This window comes from Columba livia, chromosome 7 (assembly GCF_036013475.1).
Source record: "Columba livia isolate bColLiv1 breed racing homer chromosome 7, bColLiv1.pat.W.v2, whole genome shotgun sequence".
NCBI classification, from domain to species: Eukaryota; Metazoa; Chordata; class Aves; order Columbiformes; family Columbidae; genus Columba; species Columba livia.
In genome coordinates, this window is record NC_088608.1 from 33,501,691 (window position 1) to 33,523,982 (window position 22,292).

At 46.4% G+C, this 22,292-nt stretch overlaps 1 protein-coding gene and 1 long non-coding RNA gene across 6 annotated transcripts; one reads left to right on the forward strand and one right to left on the reverse strand.

Moving 5' to 3' along the window:
- Nucleotides 1–2,000: 2,000 nt before the first annotated feature.
- Nucleotides 2,001–22,139, reverse strand: LOC110358220 (uncharacterized). Of its 3 annotated transcripts, XR_002412412.2 has the most exons (6): nt 22,067–22,139; nt 14,732–14,869; nt 12,304–12,378; nt 7,565–7,669; nt 5,448–5,535; nt 2,001–2,516 (listed from the first exon to the last, which is right to left on the reverse strand). It is a non-coding gene; the product is annotated as an uncharacterized LOC110358220 (long non-coding RNA). The 3 variants fall into 3 exon arrangements; XR_002412414.2 differs by lacking the exons at nt 14,732–14,869; nt 22,067–22,139 and adding an exon at nt 13,873–14,092; XR_010473744.1 differs by lacking the exons at nt 14,732–14,869; nt 22,067–22,139 and adding an exon at nt 13,873–14,092 and having other exon boundaries at nt 5,448–5,559.
- On the forward strand, nt 12,862–21,227 carry RAB17 (RAB17, member RAS oncogene family). Of its 3 annotated transcripts, none has more exons than XM_005501684.3 (6): nt 12,862–13,066; nt 18,659–18,818; nt 19,186–19,337; nt 19,765–19,890; nt 20,099–20,192; nt 20,706–21,227. In XM_005501684.3, exons 2-6 carry the CDS (start codon nt 18,662–18,664, stop codon nt 20,819–20,821), a joined length of 645 nt encoding a protein of 214 aa, XP_005501741.1. In that variant the 5' UTR covers nt 12,862–13,066; nt 18,659–18,661; the 3' UTR covers nt 20,822–21,227. The 3 variants fall into 3 exon arrangements, with proteins under 3 accessions (XP_005501741.1, XP_021142250.2, XP_005501740.1); XM_021286575.2 differs by lacking the exon at nt 12,862–13,066 and adding an exon at nt 13,875–14,017 and having other exon boundaries at nt 19,765–19,903; nt 20,706–21,214; XM_005501683.3 differs by lacking the exon at nt 12,862–13,066 and adding an exon at nt 13,875–14,017 and having other exon boundaries at nt 20,706–21,211.
- Nucleotides 22,140–22,292: the final 153 nt, after the last annotated feature.

Below are 22,292 nucleotides of genomic sequence, written 5' to 3' on the forward strand. Positions count from 1 at the left end.
AATTCTCTCGTTGCTTTTTATACGAGTGACATCGAGGTGCCTATTTATAGCCAGTGCCTGTGCTGAAGCGATTGCCTCTGTGTGATTTCCCACCCCAGCACCCGGCACCGCACGTGCAAACGCTCTGGTCCAAACTTGGCATGAGATTGTGCAGACCTTTGAGATGCAGCTGTTGCCTTCAGAGTAGATGAGTAATTGAGAGGTCTTAACAAAGTCCTCCTGATCAGCCACCCTGCCAGGCAAGGTTCTCTCTTCTCAGCACTGGGATCTGCAGCCTGAAGAGGAATTCCTCCTATTTTTGGCAGTTTTCTTCTGTTCAGCATTGCTTTCAAGCGGGAACTCAAAGCCCACCCTCTCCTTCACCCTGCCATCGCTCTAGCTCTATGTCTACAACTTTGTTAGAGCAGCCAAACACTATCTCTGTTTCAGACAGCATATGGGCTGTGCATGCACTCACCACTCACGTTACAGTTGTTCTGGGAACCATAGTTCTTCTGCTGACTGGGTAGCAGTGTCACATTGATACTGCTTCTTATGCCTGGGACTATTTATCTTGACAAGAAATAAGTGTGCAAGTCTGCAAGGCAACACAGGGACCTTAAAAGTGAGCTCTGACCCTGCTACAGAGGCACAGTCTTGCTGTGTCCAGCTTTCCTAGATATCCCACAAGCTTCCCTTCTTCAGCCACCTCAGGTCTAGCTTCACCTCCCTAAGACCTGGCTTAGCACTATCACCCTTTCGGGCCCTGCATAACTGCCTGAGCGCTTATCCTTACATTTGCCCCTGCCCTTTGAGGAATTCTGGCTAAAGACGTAGCACAGCGCCTTATTTTTAGGTCCGTGTCACCCAGGGATTTCAGCCACCTGTGCAGCTGCATCACTGTATCCATGCAAGGAATTTCCAGTTCAGTGGTGCAGTAAGATTTACATTAGTGCTGTTTGCCTTTCTGGTTGAAAGGTTTACAGAGGCTTAGCCTTACAGCCAAACTGAGGTCTGTGCTACAGAAGTTCATGTCCGAAAACCTACTGTTCAGAGGGCCTTGTTAAAAATAAATAATTTTTTAAAAAATAAAGCAGAAAAATGGGAAGAGAAGAAGCTGCTGAGTGACTGCAGTCAGATTACAAATCACACATTGAACATGTACTGCAGTGTAAGAAAACCTTTTTTTCTTGCATTCCAGACACTTATAGTAATTTTTTTCTTTTAATATAGTCAAAATAAGCCATCTTGTTGTAAAAATACTGTACAGACAGAATTTGTCCAAATAAATATGAAATAATGAGTCAAATAAGTTAGTTTTGGCTACACAATGAAGTGCAGTGAGTGCAGCTGAAAATGAAATACTGAAATGTACATTTCTTATTTTAACAAGCAACATGAAGTCGAGGCTCGTTTTGTCTGAGAGTCATAAGCGTGATTAATGCTACTCAGACAAGACTAAGTATCCTGTGCCAGTTTCAAAGGCCTCTATTTTAAGAGTAGAGTATGTATCTCATTCTCCAATATCCCGTGTATAGGGAGGCTGTTTGATGCAGAGCATGTTCCAAAGATACAGTTTTCCCTCTGTGCTGCTCTTAAACCAAGCCGTCTTGTACAACCGCACTCTTGAGGATCAGAGCAAGCAATCAGCTCTTAAAATTCTCACTGCTCATGTGCTCAGACTGTTTTTTACATAATAAAATGGGTGGGTTTATATTCTGTTCAGGAAAATATGATTACAAATCTATTACCAGCAAGCCCTAGAGATTGGGGAATCCAATGGCTGGCTGACAGTGTGAAAAGAAAACACAAGGGCATCTCTCTGCCCCACCATAAGATCACCATATCTGCCAAACCAGAAATGAAGTTTAACAAGATGTCCATATGTCCAAGGAGAGCAGAATGCTTAAATACCTTGGAAAATCTACACTTAGAAGGCTGATATTTCATACTGTTCAAGATATGTGAAATGAACAGAGTTCCGTTAACATTCTAACATTTTGCAAACATAACAGCAGTGGTATCCAGCAGGGTCTGTGGATTTATTAATGGAAAAAAATTACATCACAGACAAGTATGTACTGGCACTGAAGTACTGCAGAAAAAAACACTGGTGCAACTAAAGGGCTTGTACTTTATTAAACCTCCTGTGGAGCCCAAGATGATCCTCTTCAGCAAAACAGACCTCCTGGCAAAAGCTTTCAGATGTTGCCACATTTGAGCAGTGTCAAGACAGGGTTCAAGAGACTAGTAGTGTCCATGGGGATTTTGTCCGGATGAGATTCATTACTGTTGCTTCATCTCTTCAAGTCAGCAGAGTCGCTGTTTGCATCAGCAGAGCTCTGACACACCGGGAACCCTGCTGAGCTTCCTCACATCTAGCTCAGGGTTTGTAGTTACACAGTCACTTGTCACAACAAAGCTGTAACTGATAAGTGCCTTCCCAAGTGGTCCAGAAAAGAGAATGATGAGCTTGGGTTCACCAAGGAGAATACAGTCCATGAAGCAGTGGGCTTGCAAGACAAGCTTTAGGAATACTGAAAAAAATAAAAAAAAATAAATAGATATATATATCTCTATATATATCTCCCACAAGTGCAGCAAATTATTACCTTATTCTCTTTTTAACAGCAATGATTTACTTGCTATACTAAAGATGTGGGGTGTTTTCTGAAGAGGGTTTATTTGTTGTCTTCATCTTGCCAAAACCCCTCAATGCCTCAATGATGTACTGGCCTCCTCTAGTCACCCTGTCATGAGAGGTAGTTTTTCACCTGTAAATTCTACACTGGTCACTGAATATGCCACTTTATGATCTTGAGGTCTCAGAATTTGATCCCTTTAAGACTGAGGAAGAATCTTCCTTTGGAGGGAGTTTTTCAAAGGTTAGCCTTTGGGCTGATTTCATATATGGTTAGGGTCAAGGTTAGGGTTTAGGGTTAGTGTGTGGTAAGGGCTAGAGTTAGGGTTTAGGGTTTCATTTCATATTTTCATTAGCACCATAACACAAGTAGGACAGCACTAATGAAGTACACTGATGACACAGTGTTATAAAGCATCACCCATAAAGGAGCATATGGTCATACAAGAATGGGAAGAGGTTAGGGACTTGAGAAAGAAGTGGAATGAAATTAAGCAGACAGCAAATATGTCAAGGATGAAATTCATGATCTCATCTGCTGTAAATGAGGGAAGAAGAGGAAGTTCTGGGCTTAGAAACTCATCACATGTCGGTTGTATGCCACCATCACAACACAAACACCAAAGAATTACGTTTAATGTTAGAGCACTTCACATAAGAGTCTACCAGTGCAAATATTTATACTGTTGCACAGCCATCCACCAGACCTTACCTAAAACAGTGCCTGCAAGTCTGCTTTTCCATGCTAAGAAAAACTCAAACTTGTGTAGCAAGCAGTAAAGCTCCTACAATAAGCAGCAGGAGGACCTTTCCTGAGATGAGAAGGGGTTGGCTTGTCTAGCCAAAGGCAGAACAATGGCATTTCTTGTCTATAAGCTCTTTTGGAGAAAAGGGATGGGGTTGATGCTTTGTAAAGCTTAGAGCCAAGTTAGCACAAAAGCATACAGCTAAACAGGCCATATATAAATGTAGTCTGGGAATCTGATGTTTCTTGCCAAAGTTTTAGACATCCATCCAAAAGCAGTTTTTGGGTAGCTAGGGTGAAGTATGTTAAATCTGTAGTAAGCACTATACTGAGAGTCTGTCTGCCTTAACGAGCACTAACCCACACACCACAGGCTCTCTGCCCTGCCACTAAATTTGGGACATGAATATCAGTCACAGTTGATGCTTCAACAGCCCCAGGGAGGTTGTCCTGGCCCCAGCAATGCTCCTATTCAGAGGTTACAATCCAAACTTTACCCAGACCAACAACCGCAATCCTGCAAGCTCTCCATTACCATGCCAAGCAGGGAACTTACCTGCAATTTGTAAACTGTCACCAAGCTCACTGAAAAGTGCCCATCTCGAGCTAAAAATGTGAACTGGCTCAGTGCAGCCTCTGTGGACCTAATCTAATTAGCAGCAGACACACACAGCTCAGAGTGTCTCAGCGTGAAGCAAAGAGAAGCCAGTTCCGCAGCAGCTACAGGGATCCAAACCTGTCCTGTGCTGCTGAATAGCACTTGATTGCTGTGCCTGTCTCACAAAAACAGCAGGTTATGGTCTGCTGTTTGCTATCTGTGCTCCTGTCTGCTATTCCCAGCCTGCCGCAGCACTGCAGTGAGCTGCAAAATCTGGCTGCTTCTCCTCCTTCGGCTTCTCCTCTTACCATGTAAAAAAGCTAAGTTTTAAGAGAGCCCCAGGCTATTTTCAGAAGAAAATACATCATACATCTCTTCCACCTAGCATAAAAACACTAATTTCCTACTCAAATGCTATGGGGATAAAACCCATTCCAGACTGTGGGATGCTTGGGTATTCCAGTGACAAGACCTGCATACCCCATGCCTTTTCTTCCCAGAGCCTGGGTAGAAGGCAGGCAAGAGATTTAATTTGTGAATACATCCTCTACATCTGTCCTAAACAATAGTCTAAACTGGTTAGTCCTTCAGCCAGACAAAATCAGGATGGCTTCAGCCAAAACAATGCATTACATCAGCTGAAGCAGCTGAGGAACTGGCTCTGCATCATTTTGGGATTAATATATCAAAGCATTCCGCATGCTATTGTGATGGTGCCTTCGCCCCACTGACAGCAAGTAGACATGAGAGTGAGGAATCACGTGGCGTTGCTACAAGGGCTTGATGCTGCCTGTTTGATTTTCCCCATGGTTTGTCTATTCCATGCCGTGTGGCCTCATCCACTCCTGTCCCAAATGCTGCAGAGTTAAGCTGAGCCACGTTTTCCAATCAAGCCTTCCAGGTTTTTTTTAAACTCCAGTTGTTTTGGACAGCAGTAAAACATAGCCACAACACATGGTCTAAAACCAAGCAATTTTTTGTAGTGGATCAAGTGCTTGAGCGAGTTAGTTGTGCTGTTCCATAAAACAGCACATGAACATCATTTTGGAAACGCTTAAGTGAAACCACATCACAGTTTAATTCTCTCAGATGGAGCAGAAGAGGGGGAAGGAGGTGCTGTTTGTTGTCCCTGTGGAAATCCATCTAGATTCATCCAAAGCACATATCAGAGACAAAACATCCCTTTTCTCAAGCCCAGCAAAACTTAACCATGCTCTGCTTCTAACCATCTTTCACACTTGTCAGGGACGAGGTATTTTCCACTCACATATTTTACAGCAAAATGAAAAATTGCCACGTCTCTTCTCAGGGAACTGTTCCAATCACTGAACATCAGACAGAAGAGCACCTGTATATGATTCTCATGGTTCTGCATTACGAACTGAATTTGCGCACCACTAACCCATCTCCTGTCCTCTCTCTGGTCACCCACCAACACAGAACAGCAGCAAACTGGCGTTGTCAGCCAATAGTTCTCAGCTTACCTAAAATAAACCGTGCTGGTGCTGAAGGGTTTCAGATTCCAGCTGTGATAATCACTAGTAGGGCAGGAAGGCAGGTCATTATAGTTTCCTGAAATAAAGAGGTTTGCCTAAACTAGGAAGTGAAAAAATATACTGGTAACAAAACATTAGAGGAAACTGAGACAAAACACAGCAGATGTTACAGTTTGTTAGAGTTGGTGCATCTGATTTTAAGTCATAACACATTTTTCTGGCATCCCTAGCCCTCTGTTTTTTCCATGCACAGTGACTGATGAATGGCATGTGGGACTGACTCATCTGCCCAGCACGCTTTCCCTGCCCTCTGCCTCTCCCTGCACCCCCAAGCCAGTTCATCTGTTCCTTACTGGACCCCATCCCAGCCCTGCACCAGTTACCATGCTCCGCAATCTTCCTGTAGGCTTTTCCACAGCATTAGTTATTACAGCACTAAACCTGTTCTCATCCTTCCCTATAGGAATGTGAAGGAATTAGCTTGTCTGTTCTCCATCAACAAAGAGACAAAACAGTCAGGCAAGTGTTGTCAAATTCTCCAGTGTTAAGTTTTTCCTCCAATTGTGGAAACAACTAAGATTTTCTTTTTTTTTTTCCTCCAAACACAATGAGTTGCCACAGAACTCTTTCATTTCAGCCACATATAAATAAATAAATAAAACACTGAATACCCAAATCTGGACAGAAACAAAATGTGTGCTTGCATCTACAAACCACCAGCTTCCACAGTGGGCTGAGTAGCTTGTCAAGGACCTGGCTGGCAACAGGTGCTGGAGGCAGGAACAGAACAGACTCAACCACAAATCTCTGTATTTCCTTTATTTTTGCCTTCTGCCTTTCCCTAAGGACAGCTACTCAATATATAGCTACTTATTGCAGGGCTTCCAGCCTTAAGCCATGTAGTAGGGCTGGGCACTGTTAGAAGGAGGCATCTCCCCAGGGATTGACAGACACTGCCTTCGTTGCCCAATCTCAATTGCAACAGAAGTTTTCATCCTCCCTGACCTTGTAGCTCTGATGGCAGAAGGGAAAGGCAGAAAAGAGAATTCTCTGTGGTGGCCTCTTTTGGGGCAGTTACTAGTTTTAAGCTTCTGAAACATTCTGAGCACATTAATGGCTCAACTCAACTAATTAGAAATTCCCAAAATAATTTTCAATACATTTTTCAATTATAAAAGGAGTTGCCCTGGGTGACAGCAGATAATGGTTCCCCCCGGAGGCATCTTTGTTCCTTCCTAGTTTATTGGCAACACATGACTCATTTCACCTCTGCATAGCACTGATGCTTTACAGCTCTTCCAGCAGTGGCTGTGGCTAAACAAGGTTGCTCAGGCTTATACCGATGATATAATTTCTGTTCTTGTGCTTTTACAGACCACACCTGTAACACCCAGTCCACGAGACTGAGAACCAGCTGAAAACCAGCCCAACATTTAGAGGTGACCTGAAAAAGCAAGATTACGATGTAGCCACAGGCCCACTGGAAAGCATGGAGACACAAAACTCATTATAAAATGCCCTATGAACATGTCTGTAGTGTACATACAAAAGCTAGTTGGGATCTTCAGGGAAAAAAGATTATATTCACACCCACATGAGCTTTCCAAGTCCATGCTAGACAGCATTACTTAAATATTTATCTTTCCAAGCACCGGCAAAACATTTTCAGTTGCATTCATTACAACTGTCTCACAAACACAGACAGATGAAACACTTCTGGGGGAGATTACTGAGCTAGGAGTAACTTTTGGCTGTCAGTGAGCTCCTCTACAGCCCTTTGCATAGAAAGGTACCACCTACAGCCATTTTTAGCCTAGTTTCCTAAGGAAACGTGTGACCACTCTGTAAGCGTGCACCAGTCCCAGACTAATAGCTTAAGCCAGCCGGCCAGCTGCCACCAAGTTTATCAGAGAGGTCAAGGTCCATCCCAAACATGACATGCCCACTGGCAAAAAAATCAGCACAGGGATCTCGTAGTAGGCACCAGACCATGAACATGGAAGAGAGTGCTTAAGTGCTTTAATCGTGTAAAATGCTACAAAACATGCACCATGTTAGATAACTATGTCTTTTATTTCACAGAACTGCCTCCTCCATTTCCATACCCTTCAGGAGCTGGATCTTCCTTTGTAATCAGGTACCCAAGCTAGAGCCAAAGGTGTTTGCATTGCATCTGGACTGGGACTCAAGAGGGTCCTCCTGGGGCAGCTCTGCAGAGTAAAAAAAGAATGTGAAGCTTGGGATAAGCAAGATGTTCACTGCATATATTTTTACTAGAGAAAGCCATGTGTACCTTTCACAAAAGCTGCAATTTACTTATTAGTCATAAGGCAAGAACAATGTCATATGCTGAAGGGGAACACTGACTATTTTTCAGATCTCTTTCCACTGCACCTCCAGCTCCCTCAGCGGGGCTGTTCATAGCAACTCTTAAGCAAGTTTTGAGGAAATCCCTATAAATCACAAGGGATTGTGGCTAGCAGGTAACCAGTGTGGGTAGGCAGCTCCCTGCAATAGTCTCTAGCTGGAGTGTAGCTCCTCTCAAGAATAAAGAGGTGTGGCAGACATGTCCCACCTCAGCACATCCCTATGCATCAAGGCTATTTATTGTGAACTGTCAAGTGTAATTTCAGAGGTGCAAACAATATTACCTGTCTCTTCCAAAGGGTAGCAGGCAATGCTATAGGAAAGCCTTTCTTGTGGTTCACACTTGTATTCTTTTTGTAATTCAATCCCACTATATTTAAAATGTTTATTGTAGTCAGTAGTTATTTTCCCTCCTCGGTCTTTAGCACATGCTAATGTTCACCATCACTAATCATCTGGGAACCATTAATATTAAGCTTGTTTAATGTTTCCAAGCCAATCTCTGGAGTGTTTTAACAATGTTAATAATTAATACAGGAAGACAAGCATTTTAGTAGCCTGAAGCAGTTCACGGCAGGCTCAGTTTCCAGCGTCATTGTAAATGATCTGTTCATCATTACAACTCCACCAGTCCTCAAAATATTTCTTAACTCTATCAGTGCAACAGTCAGGAGCCCAAACTTTTTTCCATTAACAAAGCCACAACCCTTCTTCCTCTTGTAACTGACAAAGTAATCTTTTAACGCTTTATTGCAGCAGTGACAAATGTTGCCTGTATGTGGGCTACCCTGTGTCTTCAGGCTTGAGGAGTTGAACTCTAGTTCATCTTATTGCATCAGTTCACAGCATTACGGCAGGCACAGAAAAGGAGAAACAGGAAGTACAAGGAGGCTTAGAAAAAGCATTACCATTCCAAGCCGGGCCTCTGTGATTAACTTCTTACCTGTGTTTTCTAGGAGAGCCATCACACACAAGCAAGGGATTACATGTTTAACAGCACAGATGTGGTGACTAGTTTTGAGAACATAATTTATTGTGACATCTGGATAGACCAAATGTTCCGATTTCCTTTTCTTACCATGGTTTCAGATGTTTCTTCCTGAAACAAATGGGCTTTTTAATAGAAGAGCCCCAGCCTATTTCTGAAGCTCTGTATCTGCTGGCTGTTGACAAGGGCCAGGCTGGCTTGCTCAGTGAGAGGCAGCAAGCCCACCTCTCAATGCAGGCTGGGCCCCCCCAGAACAACCCTCAGCATTTTGGAACCCTGTTCAAAGGAGCACAGTGAGGAGAGCTGCTTTGCAAGGGCTGGGTCAGCACTCCAAGTGGACTCTGATTGGTGAGTTCATTTATAGTAATACCAACTAAACCAAAATAGTTATATCCCCAAAGCAAGGCATGCTATATATGCTCACACACAAGTGACTGGCTCCTTTGAAGTTGGCAGTGCAGAGAGGCAAGTTGTCTGTCCTACAGCTGGTCTAGAAGCCACTTAGGCGAGATCATAATGAAAACCACATTTCTGTGACTGTTAATTCTGGGTTCTGCATGCCCATCATCAGCTGTCTAAATCTGACCATAACATCACTTCTGTCCCATTAGTCAGAGCTCACAATAGACACAGTGTTGGCTTTGCAACAGCATCGAGATGACAAGCGACTCTCTTGGGAAGCCTGGCGATACAGATGCAGCCCATCAGAGCCTATATATAGAGCCATTTGCAGCAACAGAGGCTTTACATGAGGCCAGCAGTGGCCCATGGGCTTTCAGCACAGCCCGGAGACCTAAAGCCACTGGACAACAGCAGGATTCAGACACTATCAAACACACCCCCCATACTTTCTAAAAGGTCGATGTACATATGCATTATAGATACAAGGCTTACTGGAAAAGCAAACAAGGACTTCCAGGACACTATATCTACTGAGTTCGTACTGCTCGATCCCTGTTGTAGCAGCTTCAGTCTGTACAAAGCAGCTCTAGCAAATCACATTTTCATAGTTAAGGCCAGAGAAGTTTCACAAAGCCCTTCCAGTGTAAACAGTGCATTTTTTTTCTGCTCCTTCATGTCCAGCAGCAAGAAAAAAGAAAAAAAGGAAAAGCCACTTATGTTTTCAGACATCTTCTTCGTCTGGTTGGAGAGCAGGAGGCAATGCAGACAGCAGTGCTAACAGTATAATCCGGGCAGTTGAAACATGCTATCTGTTCCTTGTCAGACCAGCCAAATTCAGGAATGAGATCATGGCCACCTGTCCCCATGTGAAGTGGTGCAATGTTGCTGCGATCCAAGCGGAAAACAAGAGCCTGGAGGTGCCCAAGCAAGCGGCACAAACAGCGCTCAGCTGGGCAGGGCTGCCGACACCACAGCCATAGTCTTGAAATACACTAAATAAGAAGAAATTGGAGCATTTTGGATGAAAACTGACCCATCATGAGCAACTTCAGGGTATTCAGGGATCCCAGGAGTCCAAAACCACTAAAACTGGGGCTAAGCATTTAGCAATTTCTGAGCAATACAAGGTCATAGTGTTGGTTCAGCAGTGTGTGAGCTTCAATTGAGATCAAACACCCTACACAGAGCACATCGAAGAGCACACAGAAATCAAGTGGACATGCCAAGGGGAGTGAGAGAAACGAGCCAGGGGAGACACAACACCTCTTCCCATGGACAGACAGTGGACAAGTGGCAAATACAAGGTTTTAGTCTTGTTTTTCGACTCAGTGTAGTGCCCTTACTACCAGACCCTGCTGCCTTTTCCACTCAACCACTCTCCCTTAAGCAAGGGATTATTTACAGTGCACATATTGATAAGCTAATCCTTCCTCACAGCCATCACAGTCAGCAGGAAACAAATGCTACACAACAACAAAAAAAGAGCCCTCCAGGAGCTCTGAAAATGCTCCAAAAATGCCACTGCCCTTGTGCCTCCTTGTATGCAGAGCAAGAGAGGAAGAGAGGCAACCTGCCCAAAGAAATGCAGCAGGCAGAGCGAGAAATACAAGATTATTGGAATTATTCTCACATGTTTACTCAGGGAGTTTTATTTTGATCTGTTCTGGTATTCCTGTGCACTATTAAAGTGTTACCATTTCCTTCACAGTTAAAAAAAAAAAAAAAATCAAAGCAAAAGTCTCAAGTGGAGCAGGGATAGAAAGTCTACAAGGGGGTTCCAGGTGCTCAGGTCATGCATTGCTAGGCTGGAGCATTTGATCCATACCACCGTGCAGCCAGACCTGTCCCGTAAATTCTTGTGGCATAATTACATCAAGCAGGCACAAAATTAAATGCAATCCCTAACCTCAGGTAAACAACCAATGCCCAGTGAAGTTTATTTCGGGTAAGGAACCCTTGACTGCACAAGCACAACTGACCAAGGTGAATCTCTAGCTTTGTGCAGGTCACTCCAGGTCCTCTACTGATCCAGTTTTGATGCAGCCACTTGCTGCTGAAGGCAGTCTGATCCTGAGCATCCAGGACAGAAAGATTTTTGCATGCCTAGAAGCAGGCAAGCATACCAAGATACTGTGCGAAAAAACTCCAGTTTCTTAACACTACAACAGCGTTTATCACAAAGGTTCACATCCTAGTTATTTGGAGAACAGAACCCACCCACAGAAAATCCAGCTGCCCAGAGGCAGTTGTGGCAGGAGACATCAGTCCATCTCTCTTGTCCTCCCTGCTGACTGTTCAGTGCAGAAAGTTCAGAAAGGGGACTCAGGAGCAGATATCCCTTCTGCATCAAATCCTGGGTGAGCTGTGCCCTCTAGTGGGTTCTGGCTCAGCAGGAGCTGGAGAAAGGCCCGTCCAGGAGGCAGATGTCCCAGCCCATGCAAAGGACACGCTCCCCTGGGCTCCAGAAGACACCAGGGCATTTACAACAGCCAGACCATAGCGGTTGTTCAGGGTATCTCCTTTACACCATCTCCTTTCATAAAAGCACTCAACAAAGGCGCCTAAGATGTAACATCTGCTCCGGCAGATGAGACTGGTATGAAAATAACAGAGCACAAGACGAGTGCTTATCGCAGCAGCACAAATTGGAAATGAAGTTCATTTTAGCAGCTACAAAGCAATCCTTTCATAAGGCTTCAAAGCCTTCCAGCCAAGACTGAGAGCCTAATTTTCTATGAACAATTAGATGCTTAGTTTAGGTGCATGATGTTACCATAGCTTGTATGTCCAAACCGGGGGATAAATGGGAGTAGACTGCCTTTCAGCATTACTCACTGCTGGGGGTCAGACACTCAAACAGTATTATAAGCACGAGATTCTTGCATATGGAGTACATATCTCCAAAAATTAAAATCAATTCAGATGGTCATCTACATTCCCTGCATCAATAAGCATCCTAAATGTACCAGTACAAGCAGGCTTTATCAGAGCTCCCAAGTTATGTTCACGATGGAAAGTGTCCTACAGCAATCCCAGCCCAAAGTATTCATGCCCCAAGCCCTTCTCAAGCCTGAAATATCTTTTTACCTCTCTGCTGTACCAACGCAGCTGCTCACATGGTCACACAGAGACTCTCACTGAAGAACCGATCTATCCAAAGCCCTGGAAAAAAATAAGGTTTTAAGCCAGCTCATTTCACAGTGCAGCCTTGTGCAACAAGTTATGGGAGAGGGATGAACACACCTAAACTGTATCTGTGCTGAAAAATTTATACCTGTCTCAGGCAGTTTGGGTTTTCATAGGGTTGTCAGGAATATCCCCAAAGGATCCCCAGATCTTGTTCTAGCCTCTGCAGAGCTGATGGGAAGGGACCTGGAAAGGTAACGCTTTCCCTCCCTTTGGCAAAAAAGCTGCAGGGTAAGACCTGCTCTCAGGCTGGATACATACACGGGTTCTACTCAAGCCAGTTTTGCAGTGATGCTGCAACTCTGTGCATGGACACGTTCCCAGAGGGAAACTCTTTCAGCTCACAGACCAAAACATCTCATGGTGACTCCACTTGTTGGAGGCACTGCTCTCGTATGACATCTGTGTAACTCTCAGGCGCCTGCACATGGCATTTCATCTTAGAAATGGGAAGTAATTGAGCCGCAGCAGTCAGGCCTTGGAAGTCACAAGACATACTCTTCATTTCAAAACTGGGATAAGATTTTTTTCTTAGATTGTTTGTAGGGCTCCTGCTTTTCAGCCTGCTCCCTATAACCAGGAGGGCCAGATTTTGTGAAGTCTGTTTCACTCCCAGAAATCTTTAGGAGCTGGTGCTTGAAGAAAAGACACTGACTATCACAAGGTGAGTAACAGAAATACAAAAACTATCTTTATTTACATTTTTAATTATCAGGTCTTCCTGTTCTCACTCCAGACCTGTTATGCTAATGCGTTAACATGCTATGGTTTCTCTCTCAAGATATTAGAGCTCTAACAAGAGCAGCCTTTGCCGAAGTACCAAGCCCCAGCTGCCTGTGATAACTAGCTATTACTTTAGTTAAAAGACAGTAAAATCCCAAATGCTCAGTTTTTGCTTGCTTTGCACCCAGCTTGTCTGCTGAAGGGCTTTGCAAGAGAAGTGAGTGTGCAGCTTCCCACCAGCTGCTAAACAAGCCACGCTCCTGAAAACAAATTACTTTGGCAAACCCCAGCCCGAGTTAACTGAGTTCTTACCTTGGCACTCGACCAAAGCCAGGTCTAATGTGCGTCAGCAGAAATTGCCGTATTATAAACACACAGAGAAGGCCAGATACCTGGCACGCCATGGCTCCGGCTGGCCCCGCACCCTGCCCTCCCCAGTCTTCAAACCCCTGTGGTGGGGGTGCAGGCTGCTTTTGCTCCCCATACCCCTGGTAGCTGGGCTGGCCTTGCACCCCAAGGCACGGGGAAAACCCACCCACCCATTCATCCATCCATCTGTCCGTCCGCCCACTGCCAAACCCCAGCATGGAAAGCAGGGAAAGAGAGAGGGAAGGAGGGATGGATGGATGGAGGGGCTGCGGGGGGGCATGGCCACCAGCCCAGCTCACGGTGACGGCAGCCCTGTGGTCCCGCCTTGCCCAGCTCACTGGCAGGTCTAAGGTTCACTGATCTCCAGTCGCTTCTCACCTTTGACACGGCTTCCCAAGAGCTGCTGGCTGGTTTCTCTTTTACCTGCCCCGGACACGGAGAGGCTTGGGCAGCCAGACGGGGCTGCTGTCCCTGGCCACACGGACCCGAGCAAGCGCCTGGAGGAAATCAAGGCTTCGGGAAGGTAAAGGCATTCTCCACACGCGGGTTTGCCACGGGGCAGACTTCAGTCCCGAACCACCACCTCCAAGGTGCTTTTCCCAGACAGGCTCCTGGGACTTTCATCTTCCCCCAGGAAGCAACCCTGCATCCCAGCCACAAAGGAGCATCCAGCAGGGAGGATGGCACCATTCTCAGCAGCCCTCTGCCCAAGGGAAGAGGTTTTAGGAAGATTAGGAAGCCCTCTGCCCTATTCCCATCCTCTCTGGCAGCCAAAGAGCTGCTGGGAAAGTCTTTGCTGAGCGCTTGGTCTCACCCACAGCACAGGGCGACCTCCACTTATTTTTGCCTTATTTCCCCAACCTGCTCTGCTGCACAGTTAATGACCCGTACTCTGTTCCCCTTAGCTCTGAGGGGGGTTGATTGCTCTGAGAAATCAGCACTGTGTAAATCTAACAGTGTTTACGCGTTAAGTCTTAGCAGTTGGGATTTTCCGTCTCCCCCGGTAACCTTGGCATAAGTGAACTTTGCAAGCGGCTGCACCCTTATACCAGCACTGTGAGAACAGGTAGGAGGAAGCTCTCAAAAGCAGAGGAGTGCTTTGAGCTGAATACTAGACAAGTTAATGGGGGTGGCAGGTACATGACCATTATCTGGGGACAATAAATAAATAAATAAATCTGAATCTGAAAGAGCCTAAAGCATTGTTTCCAAGAATTTCAGGGCTACACAGACTTACACAGGTAGCATTAGAGTCCTGCTTTTTCCAAGGAGCTGATTAACTGCAGTTCTTGTTCACTGCTGAACCCCTGCAGAAACTCAGTACTACGGTCTTCAATGGTTTTAGGATCTTCTTGGAGCTTGTGGTTTAGAAAAGCTGAGACATCAATTAGACATATTAAACATCATTAATTTCACAGGAAGTTAAGAGTCTTAAATAACACTTCTCAGTATCTCCATCCCCAAAGATATGAATTTCCTTTTTTACTCTTTTCATTTGAAAATAAATGGCTTATCCCCTGGCAGTAAATATACCAGGATGACCCCTCCCCAGGTTAAAAATGCTGCATAGATACTAATTTATTGAGAGGCAAAAGCCAAACCCTTACTGTTGCATTCCAGCACAAATATTTACCACCTCATGTTTCTCTTTTTTATTGCTAGTGTTTATGCCCATAAAACATGAGTTTGAAAGGATGCTCCTTAGATAAAGTCCACTTTCCTGCTAATTATAAACAACTGAGTCAACCTCATAAACAGATTTGTTGGGTTCCTTCTTGGAAACACAAAGGGCAGGCAGTTCAAGTGTAATATCACTGATCTGGCGCTGCTGCCGTACCCGGAAAATAGATTGTATTTAAGTTGATTTACATTAAACCAGCAGGCTCCATAAGGAAAGCTGGTTAGCGCTGGTCAGAGCTGTCTCTGCATAGCCACCCATTGCCCATGGGAAGGAGAGAGGAGTCATCAAGATGGGGGAATGCTGGTGTCTGGCTGACAACACAATTTCCTGGGTGCAGCGATGCTTAATCCTCCATTAGGGAGTGAGAAATGATCTGTGTCGTGGCTGTTTCTGTATTCAACTTCTAGGTAAGTGTTAGACCAGGCAAGTCTGCCCAAAGTATCTGCTGCTAGACACAGCTGTCACAAAATATTAAGCTATAGCTGGAGACTAAATCCACCAGCAGGATTTTTGCAATTGAAGAGAAATGCTTATCTTGACTAATCTCTGCCTCTTTGTATTAAATCTGAGCAGGTTTAGCTTTCCTTGCTCCTTGGTGTCACCTCTGGGCACGAGTATAGGACTTGTAACACCACAGCTGTTCCCTGGTCTGCTCCCTAAATTGCCAAGTTATTTTTTATCGGGATCAAACTAAAAAGCCCCCAGATGCGGCATTTAAGCAGTCCCAGTCAGGTGACACATCAGCCTGTCAGAGCCTGCAAGGGAAAATTTGCCAAAGCCATTTTGCACAGGAAACATCAGTGACTTCTTCAGAGTTCTGAGTTTGCAGTGAGATAAATCAAACTTATTCTAGTAATGCCAACAGGAGCTTTCTGGCACACAGGTGCACTCCACTGGGGCTTAACTCACAGAAATCAGCAGGAAAGTTGCTTTAAAGGTTTCTCCTGGATATGCTCAGTCAGTCCCAACAGGAAAAATAAACACAAACAAACAAAAAACAAACCACAAAAACAAACCCAAAAGCAACCACCAAAAAACCCCACCAAAAATACAACCAGAACAAGAACAGTGTTTCCCCTAAATTCTATTTTCCATCAAATGAGAATAAAGTCACTTGTGTTGCTTCCTTGCCATTCCCCTCAGGTGGAAAGGGAGACTCGCTCTCTGCCTCTTAACATGGAAAAGAAACCGTTTCAAATGAACTTTGGCAAAACTCCCTGTCTGTAATAGGTGTTCACTAGTATGAAAAGTTTGCAAGGAAATTCCCATCAATGGCAGTAGTTCTCAGGCTTTGTTCCAGTGTCAGCGCAATCTTCCAGGGTTAAACAGAGATCAGCAGAGTGAAATAATGAGAAACTGAGTTTAAGAGTGTTTTTCATGCAGCTTCTTGCTTCCCTGTAGAGTTTTAGGGCTTATAGCATCTACAATAGCTAACAATGCCAGAAAGGGCATTTCCAAGTGTACAAAGAGGCAAAGATGAGTAATTAGTACTATAAGGAGCACCTCTACACCATGCCACAAGATTTATCTTCTTTCCCTCTTAAAAAAATATAGCCCACCCCTGACTATCTGTTCTGCACGAACTGTGATCCCACTCTTCATCACTGGGCTGTACTAGCTGGGAGACAAGATTTTATCCCTGGGTTTTAAGGGGGTGAAAGCCCATCTCATGCAGAAGAAAAAAAAACGCTCTCATCTGCAGATACAGAGCCAGGTTCAGCCAGCACTGAGGAACACTCTCAGTGACAGCCTGATCTGGTAACAGCTCAGGGAAGGGAGGACAATTAAAGGTCTGGAGCCTGCTGGATTGCAGGGGGAAGACAGCTAAAACAAAGGAGACACGTGAGATGAACAGCATGAAGGAACAAGAAGCTTTTGTCAGGCAAGGGAGCTGCAGGGCTCCCTGGGCTGGGAGTTACATTACTAGCACTGCTGTTAGGTGTCTGTATAAAGTTACTTCTTGCTCATCTGCAAGTTCTGTGTGTGAAACTCCTGTGAGCCCCAGGTGGAAACTGAAGTAATTGCACCAATTCTGCATTAAAAGTCTTGCAGACCAGGCTGACCAGGGCTTTCTTCAAAAGCACATGGAAAGAAGCACCCCACACCAGCAGCGCTCACCCCAGCACGTGAGGCTCTTTGTCTAGCATGCAATAGCAGCGAGAGGGTTAGGACACACAGGCAGGGACCAACAGCAGGATGCTAACATTTCAGCACCTTCATAAGGCTCCTCTGCTGCTTTTGAGTGTTAGAAGATCAGATCTATCTAAGAGGCACTTCCCATCTCTGCGCACAGCAGTTACAGGCTTGCTTGTGGCATATTTCCCCTTTGCTGCTGCACATGAGGTGAAATAAGTGCATGAGAGGTCATCTCATACACTTCTCCTGCTCAATTCAATACCCCATGACCCTTGATATCTTCAAGCTCAGCATGAACCTGCCTCTCTTCTGCATAGCTCTCCACTAGAGCTTCGTGTTTTTAGAGGACAGGCTCTGCACGGAATAGCCAAGGCAAAGCTCTGTTTGGCTGCAAGACAGTGTTATTCACCACCCTGCAGTGACAGGTCCCTCCAACAGCGAGGCAGTGTCACTTCCTTGAGATCAAGGCTGGGAGAAAGGGGAAGATGCCACCCAGGAGTGTTCACATCCACTGCCATCTTCCCAGGGTATGGCCAATGCTCCACAGTGACTCTCTTCAGGCCAGGTTTGAGGTGACCACTGTTATTTTGGGCTGTGCTCCTCCACTGTCCCAGGTCACCACTCAGCGTAGCTCCACCCCGAGTGATGCAGAGTCACTCTTCATGGTGCGACAGTCACAAGGGCATGAGACTTCATAGGCTTGTTCTGTCCAGGGTTTCCTAATCCACAGTGGAGGAGCATGTACTGTTTGCTTTGTGTGATACTGTCCTCAATGTTGCTTGAGTCAGGTCCTCGCACTCCTGCTTTTTCACCCTGGCAAGCAACATGTTGACTTGAAATGGTGCTGCCACAAAGTCCATCAGCTCTTGAGGCCCCCCTGGGCACTGTCTTCAGCAAGCTGGTTGCAGCATCACCTCCATGTCTGAGTTATGTTCTTCTAACCAAGATCCACAATAAGAGTGGAACATCAGCCTAAGCTCTTTGGCAGGGCTTTGGGGAACGAGAGATGCTCAAGAGCAAGGCATACTCATTAAGTGTTGTGATTCTACTATTAACTTGCTCCAGAAAGTTGAAGGAGGATGCAGCCTATCCGATCTCCTTGTCTACATTCAAGGTGGCCTCTTGCATCAAGTTGCTTCCTAAACACCTCCACCCTCTGGTCATAACTGACAATGGCAGATGGTTTGATGGATTAAATTTGATTCAGGATATTAATTTTGTTCTTGCTTATTTTGAGGTTAAGCCCCACCTGCCCCACTGCCACTAGTCAGAAGTTGATGCAGGAGGCTCAGCTGATGGACCTGGGATCGCTGCAGTGTGTTTTGAATGCAATTGGTTTCCTTGCAGGGCATGGCACAGAAAGCAATCCCAAACACCTCCCTGGAAGGGGTTCATCCCACCTACATCTACAAGGTGGTTCTGCTGGGGAACACATCAGTGGGAAAGTCAAGCCTTGCCTACCGATATGTGAAAAATGACTTCAAGGAGTCACTGCCAACTGTGGGATGTGAGTGAGTGGCTTCAGTAGCTTGATGGCTCTGGACAAGAGACCAGGTCTGGTGCCCTTCCTTGCAGCAGGGTGGGATGCAGGAGAACAGGTTGGTATATCCTGCAGTAGCACAGACCCACTTTTGAACATGATACAGACTTGCCCCAGAGCCAGACCTCCCCTGTCACTCTCACCTTCAGATCTCTGCAGACCATTTTCCTCAGCACCAAACTGTAAGCAAAGCCACATGTAACCTGCACAGATTTGGTTTTTTGTGCACTAGAGCATTGTTACCAACCCTTGGGATGGGTTTGACCTCACAGCAGTGGATTGGAGCTCTCTGCCCTTGCTGCAAGTGAACACGCACTCTGCATCTTGCTTGCAGGCTCCTTCTTCACACAGACGCTCAACCTGGAGGTAGCCACTGTCAGGTTTGAGATCTGGGACACCGCAGGCCAGGAGAAGTACCACAGTGTCTGCCACCTCTACTACCGGGGCGCCCACGCCGCTCTCCTTGTTTACGACATCACTAACAAGGTAAGGCAGGGGATGCTGATCCTGTTCCTGCCGAGCTGCAGCAGCACTGGCAGGGCAGAGGTGTCTAGATGATGGTGTTTGTCTTCAACAGAGCAGAAAGCAGTACATGAGCACCACTTGAGAAGATGAATGTACCACCTGGGATGTGCCAGGGGCTGTCCCTGCCTGTGTATGACCCAGCCACCCCCCCAGGGGTGATTTCTGCTGCCATGCAGAAAGGCTGCATCCCATCCAAGGCTGATTTATCCCTGAAGGTGTTTGAGGGCCAGTCACCTGTTTCCCTGAGAGAGAGGGCAATCAAAGAATCCCCACCACATCTCTTCCATCCCCTTTGTTTTAGTGCCACCTGTCCAGGTTTGCTATGCCTGAGTTGAAGGGATTAAATCAAAACCAGATCCCTGGGTGATTTTTGTCTCCATCTCTCCAGGAAACACTCAACAGAGCAAAGCTCTGGCTGACTGACCTGGAGAAGGAATTCCTTCCTGATGAAATCGTCATTGCTTTGGTGGGCAACAAGACAGACCTTGCTGCTAAGCGAGAAGTTGCCACCGAGGTGAGTGCATGTGGTAAGTCCCCAGACTCACTTATCACCTCCTCGCCAGCAAACACTGGGTTATGTCATAGCAAAGCTGAGAGTTTAAAAGGCTTTTGGACACCTCTAGAGTCCCCATACAGTTACTTACCTGCCATGAAATGCCACCATAACTGAACAAGTAGCCCCAGAGAAGGCTGGGGGAATAACTCTGCTTGTCTCCACCCAGGAGGGGGAAGAATTTGCAAGGACCAAAGGCCTCCTGTTCATGGAGACATCTGCAAAATCCAACCACCAAGTAAATGATATCTTTATGGCCATAGGTAAGTTGTGTGATGGCTCTCAGTGAGAGACAAAGTGGCTGAACCACAGGCCCCAAGCCTCTGCTTTGGGGCTGCAAACACCTTCTTCCCCTATCTCAAAGATGACCCTCTTCATTGCTCATGCTTGCTACCAAGGTTTGCTTCCCAGTTGGTCCAGCCTGGCAGCTGCACTGTGCCTGACAGCTTCAAGGTTCACTGCCACAACAATCCATGGTTTCAGTGCAACATGTCACTCCTCTCAAAGCAGAAGGACAGACAGATCCATCTCAGAATGCTCCAAAATAAGAGGTGGATTTCAAGCCCTCTCTCAAAGCCACAATTTTCTTTTGCTTTAGTATCCAGTCTAGGTGTAATGTTGTCCCCAGTGTAGCTGTTCAGTAGAGATCTAACATGGTCACCATGGGATGATACCAGTGCCATCAGTGGCTCTCCTGGGGTAGGGCAGTACAACCATCACATTGTACTCCACCAGCAGGAGAACTGAGCCTTATCTCACTTTGTATTTCTTGCTAGCTCAAGAGCTCCTGGAGCGGGAACAAGAGAAGGCATCCAACCCATCCCCTTCCCGTGGGAGGTCAGCAGTTGATCTGGGACAGAGCAGAGTGAGGACTGGGTGTTGCCGACTGTGAGGACAGGCAGCTCTGGATGTCAGTGGTGGCTGTATAAGGTCTGCAAGAGGAGCAATGACAAAGCTGGGGCTGGAGAAGCACAGGGACAGCTCAGCTCAATCACCATCCTACCTGGAGCAAGGTCAGAGCCCATCTTGGGGGCACAGGGCCTCTTCAATCCTCCAGCACTGGCTTCCTCCAAGAGGTAAAGCCCAGGGATTTCTTCCATCAAGTTTCTGCTTCCAGAGAAGAGCATGACCCTCTGGCACTGTGACCACCACCTGTGACTGATGACACCTCCCCAGCCCCAGATGCATGTCATCTCCCTCCTGTCCCATCTCATCTGAAAAGGGAAGATTTAGCTTTCTGGAGCAAGGCAGGTGCATCCTGATAGCTCTACACCCAGGCTGCAAATAAAGAGACTATTACTCTAGAGGTTTGTTTTTTGTTTGTTTGTTTGTTTTTTCCTGAGCTGGATGTCATCCTGCAGGCAGGGACCACAGGAAGCCCAGAGGCAGCAGGGCCCAGAGCCAGTACTCCCCTTGCTGGACCCATTTGAGCCCTGATTGCCTGGGACCGTGCTGCAGGGTGGAGACTCAGCCCAGCCTCTTGAGAAGTCACTGATTTATCACCAACACAAGAGCCGGATCTGTGCACAGAGCAGGGCCAAAGCAAATGCCAGGTGTCACGGTACCCTGTACCTTGCTGGGCCTTCCCTCCCTGCATTATACATGTTACACTGCAGGAATGTGCCTTGGCTGGAACAGAAGATGGAAGCTATGCCAAGAGGCATCGCAGGGCTTCTGCAGCCTTCAGCCACTGCACCAACACAGCCCATCCAAGCTGCAGGAAGGAAAGAACTGTCACTTGTACAGGGAAAGATGCTCTCTCACCTGCTCCATCCCAGAGCACCTGAGCTGCCTCCAAAAGCATGCCAGTGCCCAGCAATCCCAGGAGCTGCTGGGCTTCAGGGAGATACTGCCTTTTCTAGGACACCTGTGGTAATTCCAGCAAGGCCGTGGGCAAAGAGTAACACCACTTACCCCATCACAGGGCAATGCAACTGCTGTTTTTTTCAGGGCATGACTTGACAGACACTACAAGGGCAAGGCTTGGCCAGGCTGAACGTGGCCACAAGGCAGCAGACACCCTCAAAGTTGCTCTCCATGTTGAGGAGGGAACCACAACACCCTTTGCCCAGGTTTACCAGGTCAGGTTGCACCCCAAGGATCCCCCCAGCACCCCACACCACCCAGGAACACCCACCTGTGATGCTTCCCCTAGGCTGAGCTGTCTCAGGGCAGGACAGGAGCTCCTTCCCACCAAGAAACAGGAGCTGTTGCCTCCTACTACCTAAATCCCCTTCCTTAGGGCAGCTGAGAGGCAGGAGTGCTACTTGCCACTCATCTCCCACACCTGCCCCCTCTCTCCTGAGATTAACCCTTCCCTCCTCACACAGCTCCAGACTCCCAGTGCTGGGCCAGGAGTGGCA